This window comes from Mandrillus leucophaeus, unplaced genomic scaffold (genome assembly GCF_000951045.1).
Source record: "Mandrillus leucophaeus isolate KB7577 unplaced genomic scaffold, Mleu.le_1.0 Scaffold22, whole genome shotgun sequence".
Taxonomy (NCBI): Eukaryota; Metazoa; Chordata; class Mammalia; order Primates; family Cercopithecidae; genus Mandrillus; species Mandrillus leucophaeus.
Window position 1 is genome coordinate 1,772,885 of NW_012102254.1, and position 9,274 is coordinate 1,782,158.

At 55.8% G+C, this 9,274-nt stretch overlaps 1 protein-coding gene across 6 annotated transcripts in view; it reads left to right on the forward strand.

Moving 5' to 3' along the window:
- PFKFB4 (6-phosphofructo-2-kinase/fructose-2,6-biphosphatase 4) overlaps positions 1–8,606 on the forward strand; it is a 42,216-nt gene extending 33,610 nt beyond the window's left edge. For 5 of the 6 annotated variants that reach the window (XM_011980980.1, XM_011980981.1, XM_011980982.1 and 2 more), the window contains 5 exons: positions 388–492; positions 2,219–2,348; positions 2,450–2,512; positions 4,312–4,376; positions 6,478–8,606. In XM_011980980.1, the coding sequence (XP_011836370.1) occupies positions 388–492; positions 2,219–2,348; positions 2,450–2,512; positions 4,312–4,376; positions 6,478–6,537 (423 nt within the window). In that variant the 3' untranslated portion in view covers positions 6,538–8,606. The remainder of the gene's footprint in view (positions 1–387; positions 493–2,218; positions 2,349–2,449; positions 2,513–4,311; positions 4,377–6,477) is intronic. The other variant, XM_011980983.1, reaches the window with a different exon arrangement.
- The last annotated feature ends 668 nt before the right edge of the window (positions 8,607–9,274 follow it).

A 9,274-nucleotide genomic window follows, 5' to 3' on the forward strand; every position in this document is an offset into this window, starting at 1 on the left:
AAGATGATCTATGCTCTGTGTGTGTGTATGTGTGTGTGTGTGTATCCCAAATAACACAAGTGAAGTTTTCCATCATAGTTTGCATAACAACCTATACTCACGAGAAGTATTTTCACAGCACAGAAAAGAAAAAACACATAGCATCTCTGTATGTATTGGATGGGTGATGGATAGGTGGACAAGGCTGTCCTGGTAGCTTTTTACAAACAAGGAACCACCAATGTTCAGTGTTCCTAGAGGGCCTCCCCTGGACAGGTTTCTGTTCCCTTTGCCCAGGAAATGCCCATGAATTTGGTCTCCTCTGCTTGATGCTGCCTCACCCCAAACACCCCCAAGGCTTGTCTTCTAGGCATTGTAGGAGGTGTGATGACTGTGGTATCTCCCTAGGGCGTCTGTGAGGAAATGACCTATGAGGAAATTCAGGATAATTATCCACTGGAGTTCGCCCTGCGGGACCAGGACAAGTACCGGTACCGGTACCCTAAAGGGGAGGTACGTGGGATTTGGGGCTTAGTCCCAGCCACCTACCGCCCGCCTGGGAGTACCACCTGTGGCTGAGGGCCTGTGGGGCTCTACAGGGGCTGTGGGGGTAGCAGAAGGGGCCTGGTCTCAGAGGCAGGCCAGCCTGGGTGTGTGGTTCATTTCCACCCCTTCCCAGCTGTGCGGCCCAGGCCTTAGTCCCTTCCTCAGGTGTGGGGTGGGCAGTACCGTGTAGGGCAGACCTTCGACCTGGAGACCTTTGGCTCCCTGCTCTCCATTCTTGTCTTTCCCCTTCCCAGGGGTGGAGAATTCGGAAGGGCAGGGCCTGAGGTGGGGGGTCTGTGGGGTTAGGCTTTCCTGGGACCCCTATAGACAGTGAGCTGTCCCCTGGAATTCCCAGGCCAGCTCCTTTCCCAGGGAGTTGTCGGCCCTTTCCAGGGTGCTCAAATGGCTGGGGAGTTGGGGAGACCATGGCAGACCTGGGACTTGGGTCTCAGCTCATTCGCGTCCCTGTCTCGGGCCTCACCCTTCCTTTGGATGCTTCCTTTTGTCACAGGCTGAGCCCATCCTCCCTGTGGCTCCAGGCACCACCCCCAGCCCTGGCACCAGACCCGGGGAGACCTTCCACACATGAGTTGGCTACCACAAGCCACTGCACTTGTCACCTTCTCTGACAGAGGTCAGCCCCAGCCCCAGGTCAGAAACTGAGGGTCACCTTGACTGAGGCATCTCCTTCCAATTCCAGGAGGTGGCCTGGGGCAGGGGCCAAATAAAAATACCCCCCATCAACACACATATGTACACGTATATGTACACATGTAGAAGCACCTCCACCCAGAAACTAGGCTCACAGGCCCCTATACTGTACCATGCTCAGGATAGTATAGCTCTTGGAAACATTAATTATTCCCCACATCATGTTGTGAGGCCAAGTTCAGATTTAGAACTAACCCAGATAACGGTCAGGAGAAACAAAGCAGCTGGCTGCTCAAACTTGAGAATACAGGGAGGAGAATTGGTTGAGAAATTCATGTTACCAAAAGAACTGATCTAGGATTTTCTCAGAACTACCAGGAGCTGGCACAAATCAGTGTGTCATTCTTGCTTCCTAATCAAAGCTCGGGGTACATTCAATTCTGACTGCTGGAGGCCATTTTTGAAGGACCACTCATTGTGTGCAGAAGGATGAAACTGATGAAAATCTAAACCTGCGAGGTCGAGAGGCCCAGCAGGGGCCCAAACCGTACATCGTGGCAGGCACAGGGGGAAGATACTGGGCAGGTAGACTGAGGATAGTTCCTGGGGACCCCAACTGTTTCTGATGAGTCACACTCCAGAAAGTTCCTGGTCTTTGCTCTCTTCCCCTGCACTTTTGTTGGTACACTCTCTTTGCTGTGGGCTGGAAGCAGGCAGAGTCTTCTCCAGTCACATTAATTCCATAGCTGAGGATTCAGTGCAGAGCCCCATGGGTGAGCACTGAGATGGACCCTGGGATGGAGCCTGAGGCCTAGCTCTGCACTCTCAATCCTACCAGAACCTGGCCCTGAGATGGGAGAGGTGGCCCCTTTCCTCAGCTGCCCACCCCCATGCCCTCAGAAGGCTAGGCTGGAGGAGGCCCAGTCACAGCTTCCCAGAATGGTGAGCAGCTGCAGGAGTGGTAGGTGGCCCAGTGTCCGGGATGTGTCTGTCCCTCCCCCGGAGCCGGGCCTGAGGGACACCTCTCTGCTTGCCCTTGCAGTCCTACGAGGACCTGGTCCAGAGACTGGAGCCTGTCATCATGGAGCTGGAGAGGCAAGAGAATGTGCTGGTCATCTGCCACCAGGCTGTGATGCGCTGCCTGCTGGCCTACTTCCTCGACAAGGCAGCAGGTGCGGGCCATGCCCCGGGGGAGGTGGGAGGGTTGTGTGAGAAGGTAGGTACTGTCACCAGGCATTTCTGGTGTGCTAGCCATCCCCCTCTGTGTCTACAGAACAGCTGCCCTACCTCAAGTGTCCACTGCACACAGTCCTGAAGCTGACCCCTGTGGCATATGGTAAGGAAGCTTCCTGAACATTGACCATGGGTAGCCATGACCTTGGATCTCTGCACAGTTCCATGATTTTCTCCAAATTCCTGGAAAATTGTGTTAGGAACCCATTCCTTCACCCACTACCCCACTACCTTTCCCAATATGTTTTTCTTCTTTCAGACGGAGTCTTGCTCTGTCACCCAGGCTGCAGTGCAATGGCGTGATCTCGGCTCACTGCAACCTCCACCTCCTGGGTTCAAGTGATTCTCTTGCCTCAGCCTCCTGAGTAGCTGGGATTACAGGCGCCTGCCACCATACCCAGCTAATTTTTGTATTTTTAATAGAGACAGGGTTTCACCATGTTGTCAGGCTGGTCTCGAACTCCTGACCTTAGGTAATCTACCTACCTTGGCCTCCCAAAGTGCTGAGATTACAGGCATGAGCTACCGTCATGAGCTACCATCCCCGGCCCTAATTTGCCTTTAAAAAGTTTGTTGTGAGGGCCGGGCGCGGTGGCTCAAGCCTGTAATCCCAGCACTTTGGGAGGCCGAGACGGGTGGATCACGAGGTCAGGAGATCGAGACCATCCTGGCTAGCACGGTGAAACCCCGTCTCTACTAAAAAATACAAAAAACTAGCCGGGCGAGGTGGCGGGCGCCTGTAGTCCCAGCTACTCGGGAGGCTGAGGCAGGAGAATGGCGTGAACCCGGGAGGCGGAGCTTGCAGTGAGCTGAGATCCGGCCACTGCACTCCAGCCTGGGCGACAGAGCGAGACTCCATCTCAAAAAAAAAAAAAAAAAAAAAAGTTTGTTGTGGGGCCGGGCACGGTGGCTCACGCCTGTAATCCCAGCATTTTGGGAGGCCGAGGCGGGCGGATCACAAGGTCAGGAGATCGAGACCATCCTGGCTAACACGGTAAAACCCCGTCTCTACTAAAAATACAAAAAAATTAGCCGGGCATGGTGGCGGGCGCCTGTAGTCACAGCTACTCAGGAGGCTGAGACAGGAGAATGGCGTGAACCTGGGAGGCGGAGCTTGCAGTGAGCCGAGATCGCGCCACTACACTCCAGCCTGGTCGACAGAGTGAGGCTCCGTCTCAAAAAAAAAAAAACTTTGTCGTGAAAAAGTTTATGTGGCCACAGAAGGCCTCCCCGGTGACTTTGCTTACCCATTGCCTACCTGCATGAGGGGCTTTTCTACTGATTTTTCCAAACCCCCACAAGGCCCCATGGTCCCCAGGGCCTGGACTTTATTCTGGGTGCAGGGCAGTGTGAGTCCCACCCCTGCCTCTTGCTATACCAGCAGAGACCTCAGGCAACTTCATCTCTCAGGTCTTAGCGCCTCACCTTTAACACAGGTGCTCTTGGGGGAATGGCTGTGAAGCCCAGTGGCAGCTGATGTCACTCCAGTGTGTGATAATGGCCTCATCACCCATTGCACTGTGCACCTGGCACGTGGTTGACTGGGCCTTGCATGGTAGAGTTGGGATGTGGGTGGTTTGGGGGCCCTGAAGACTTTGAGAGTCAGTGACCTCAGCTTAGGCCTGCTGCTCCCCCGATCCCTCTCGGCCCTGGGGTTGGGGAGCCTGGGGCCTCTGCGTGGCCCTGTCTGGGCCGCCACATATGGATAAGTATGGGTCTGGCAGGGTGTCTCGTCCTTCCTCCCGGGGCTCCCCAGAGCTGCCTAAAGTGGAAGAACTAGAGTGAGGCTGAGATGGCTGCTCCATTCCACACACCCAGACCCCCCTCCAAGAGAAGTTTCTAGTTTCTGCGGCTCAGCTGCCTTTCAGGAGTGGGGATGGATTTGTATCTTCCCTTTGGCAGGTTGTAAAGTGGAGTCCATATTCCTGAATGTGGCCGCTGTGAACACGCACCGGGACAGGCCTCAGGTAGCAATGGGGTCACTGCTGGGGTAGTGGGGTGTTCCTGATGTGGGGGTGTCTAGACTGCACATCCTCCAGGGCCAGGCCCAGCTGGGGCACCTGCCAGAGGGAGCTTGAATCTTCTGCCAAGACTGTTGTCCTATCAGCAGGGTGGGGCCTGCATCAGCCCTTCCCAAGGCACCTGCCCTGGCGATGGGGAAATCCCTGATGCTGAGCCACCAGGCTCAGGAATGCCTGAGCTTGGGTGTGGTTGGACCCCCAGGACCTGAGGAGCCACAGGGCTCCCCAGCAGCTCCTTGGAGGTCTAAGTCAAGGGGGCCCTTGGGCAGTGAGAAAGAGGCTGGAGGCTAAGAATGAGGCTTACTCTTCCCACTCCCCATCCCTGCAGCCGAGGCCTCATGAGCCCCTTTTCTAACCACAGCACCTTTAAAAATTAAAATGGGGTCATGCGCTTTTGGGGAAAGGGCCATGCAGATGCTGAAGGGGCCTCCGCATGGGGTGGAGACCTTGGTCCAGAAGAGCAGTCACCACCTGTGCTCCCCAAGTGCCTTGTGGAAAGTAGAAGCTCCTCAGAGTGTAGCTCAGAACCACTCTTGGTCCCATGTGGGGTCCCTCTACAATGGTGGCTCCCTCTCCCATTGGGGCCAAGGGTAGGACCTACACTTCTGGGAGCCCTGGTCCCAGTTCCTGGAGTCCATTGCACGGAGAAGGCTCCTGGGCCTCAGTGATGCCTGTTGCCATCCATGATGGGGCCTGCTTCGGCTCTGGGTCCCTGCTGAGGGTGCAGGCCTTGAACTGGACCAGGACGTCTGGCCTTGGACCTCATAGCATAGCTATGTAGATGTGTCCTGTCCCTTCCCAACACCACTGCCCCCAAGCAGGACCAGTTACCCTGCAGGCCTCTCTTCCCATTGCTCTGAGAGTCCGTGCATGTCTTGGCCAAGTTCAGCCCAGGCCCAATTTAGTACCCACAAGTCACCGGGGAAGGCACCTCCCAACTGGCATCCTTTGGGCCAAGGAAGGCCCAGATGGCACTCGGCCCCCAGTGCTGATAGAGTGATGGTAAGAGAGGTCCCTGGGCCTGGCAGCCCTTGGGAGCTGACCCTGCCAGTCCATCACCATAGTGTGACTGACGGTCACTCTGCCCACTATGGGTGGGTGCTTCTCAGAGGCAAACTGCTACAACCCCAGGTTCCTTGATGGCTCCCTTCCAGCCCATCCGTTGGGGCAGGCTGTGGTGGAAAAGGGGTGCCTCAGGAAGCCTGCCCAGCAATAAGAATTATACCTGCCCCTACAATTCCAGGGGCCGGTCCTATGAGCCCAGGCTGTGGGCCATGGGGGCCATGTCTCTCTCCCTGCAGATCTGGGCATGTCATATTGCATAAGGCAGCAGCTCAGGTCATCAGTGACCTGCTCCTGCAGGTGATGGTTCCAGGGCCCACAGCTGGGAGGAGGGCCACCAGGCTCGGGGGAACATAAGACAGCCTCAGAGAGCTAAGGGAAGTTTCAGATTCCCTGTTCCTCAGGCCTGAGACACCCTGAGCCTGACAGGCCAAGGATGGGACTGAGCTCTGCAAGTTGGTAGGGGCTGTCTATAGCTGAGGGCTTCAGGAGGCCCTGTGCCCCAGTTCTGAGGGGACAGACCAGGCTGCAGACCAGGAAATGCCCTTAGGCTTCTGGGGCACCTCTGACACCTGTGTGCCCACCCTTTAAACCAGGATGGAGGCACCCCCAGGTGCTGAACCCCATCCCTGCCCCAAAAATGAGGATAAAATCCCCAAGCCAGGCATTCCTCCTCAATTGACCCAGCCCTAAGATAGGAGGAGGTGGCAGCCTTGCTTTGGGTATTGCCTGACTTGGCTGCAGTGGAGCAGAAAACGTGGTGGCATCCTCCACCGCACCTTTGTTCTATTGTCCGTCCACCCACCGTGTGGCACGAAGCTCTTGGCCATGCATTCTCAGGGAAGCTTGCGTTCTAGAGTCTTGCGGCCAGGGCTGCTACAGTGAGAATGTGAAGCCTGACGAGCCACAGTGATAAGGAAGGTAGACAGCAGGCCTCTCATCTATTCCTGCTATGGAGTGAACGCTCTGTGTTTTTATTGTACAGAACGTGGACATCTCAAGACCTCCAGAGGAAGCCCTTGTCACGGTGCCTGCTCACCAGTGACCACGTTCATCCACTGTGACCACTAGGCAGGCACTGGTCTCTGCAGAGGGGGTCATTCCAGGCCCTCCAGTGTGTGTGACAGTCACCATGCCATGCAGGGATATTCTTGAAGCCACATATGGCTGGCGGATCCCAGAACCCCCGCCCCAGCGCACCTGGCTCTTTGTTGACAGTCGGCAACAAGGTTGTGCATGGCTCCTGACCTGCTGCTAAGAGTCCCTTGACCAGACTGCATCTGCATGGGCTGTGCGGAGGTTGCCCAGCCCCAGGTTCTTCCGGCGCAGCTCTTAGGTGTTCACTCTCGCCAGCTCAGTTGGCTTTGTGAAGTGTGAAACCCTACAATGTGAAAGGAAAGTGCTTGCTGTGATGTTCCTGCTGTGGCCCCGCTGCCCAGCGTGGACCTAGTGACTCTCCGCAGGGCCTCTACCATCCTCTCTGTGGCCACTGCCTGAGCCAGAGGCCAGGTGTTCATGGGGCCCTGAGCTTCTGCTGCCTCTGGTGAGAGGGAGAGCCCTTCCCATCCTTACCCACCAGGAACTAGAGCCCCAACCACAGCAGATGCTTCCCAGGCAGCCACTGGCCAGGCCCTTGTATCCATGTCACCCTTATTTGCAGGCATTCATGGAAGCAATGCGCTTGCTTCGGCACATTGCAATGCACAGAAGTGTGCAGGCAGGGGGGCAGTTGTGGTCGCCCCTCCCCTGTTGTGCATGTACCCAGCTACTTAGGTATGCTTAGGGGAGCTGGTGGCCAGGGATGCCCCTTCAGGCCTGCTCTCACAGTAAAACCACCTCAAGACAGGGTAGGCATACGAGTTACCTTCCTGGTGCACACACCGAAGTGCTCGAGGGAGAGGCTGCCGCCCCCTCTCCCCTTCCCTGGCTGTGAACACTGGCAGCCGATGGGGAGGTGGCCTCTCACCTGTTGCTGCCCGTGTCCACACAGGAATGTACACTGGTGGCAGAGACATGCATTTGCCATAAATGATTCAGAAACACTTGTATGGTCCTGTAAAACTTTTCTGGTGTTTGTTGACTTCTGCCTGTGGGCCTGAGGAAGGGAGAAGGCAGACCCCTTGGCAGTCCCTGGGCAAGGGAGGATTTTCCCAGCTGCAGCACAGCTTTCCATTCATGTGCATGTGAGTCTGGTGAAAATGGCCTTGTGTAGTCCAGTGTCTGTCATGCCCCTGAGTTCTTTTGGTCCCAGAGAGGCAGCCTGGGCAGTCTGTTTACAGCTGGCAAACACTGGCTGGCAAGTTGTGGTGCTGGGTCAGAAAGTGTCTGGACTGGTAATTGGGTGCCCTGCTGTCCACAGGTGGACTCGGGGGAAGCCAGGCCCCTGGATCCCAAGTCCTTTGTGTCCGGAGCCTTACCTGGCCTGTGCCTGGAACGTAGCACATCTTTCCAGCCTCCCAGGGCTTTGCAGCCTGCAGATGCCACCTGCCCCTGAGAGAAGTTAGCATCCCTGGCCCTGGCTGGTGGTCTCTTATCCTTGTGTGCTGCTCTCCTAAGAGATGTCCAAGGCGGAGCAGGGGCAGGATCCTCCTTCCACACTCATCTGTCAGAGCCCCAAACCCTTTAGATCCACAGCCCAAGGACCATGCCACTCCCTTTGGGGCATGGGGACTGCAGCCTTTGCTTCTGTGTCTTTTGGAGTTTCGGTGACTTTTGTCACCTGGACACACTCACTTGTTAGCCATAGTGGGTCCCCTTGGTTAGCAACAGTGCATGTACCTCTGGATGTCACCTGAGGTGAGACCACCGAGGCCTTTTCTCTCTGTGTACAGAGGGGAGTTAGGAGCTGCTGGACTGGATGCATTACAAGGACTGGGGACATGGCAGAGGGACGTCCAGGGATCAGGGCATGAGTGGGGGCAGCCCCCCGGCCTCTGCCCTGGCATGGTCTCCGCATGGGCTGTGGCATGGCTGATTGGCTGCCACATTTCGGCCATGCGGGCTGGCGTGCCCATGTTGCAGATATTTTCCCGAGTTCCCCAGAATGGATGGTATCGAATCTCAGCCACATGCAACACTGTGTCCAGCATTCTTTGCAATAAATACTTTTTAAAATATAATCTCAGGTTGTATTTGATAGCCAGTTCTCCATTTGTGAAGTGTTTTTTTTTCTGGCCTGCTTTGTGGATGCCTGGTGCTGTGGTCTTCCTCGAAGGTCTGTGTTGGGATTCTTGGTTCAGCTTCCACCCCCATGTTCACTCTCACTGGAGAGGAATGGTGCTGCCCTTGAGTGAGCCCTGGTCTGGCACACGTGGGCAGGGGCCTGAGTCTTCCATGGGCTGACCTGCGGTATGGGGCCGTTGTCCCTGAACAAGAGGCAGATGTGGAGGGGGCGGTGAAGCTGGAGTGGAGCACCATTAAGGGAAGGATTCTGAGGTCCCTAGGAATGTGGGCTCCAAATGCGGCATTCTTGGGGAAGGGTCCCTGGGGGCTGGGTCGAGGATGTAGTGGCTACATGAGGCTGTGGGTGAGGGCATGCTGACCACTGTTTTGGTATTTTCTTCTTTTTTTTTTTTTTAATTTTTATTTTTGGAGACGGAGTTTCTCTCTTGTTGCCCAGGCTGGAGTGCAATGGCACAATCTCGCCTCACTGCAACCTCCGCCCCGGGTTCAAGCGATTCTCTTGCCTCGGCCTCCCTGAGCAGCTGGGATTACAGGCATGCGCCATCACACCCAGCTAATTTTTACATTTTTAGTGGAGACAGGGTTTTTCCATGTTGGTC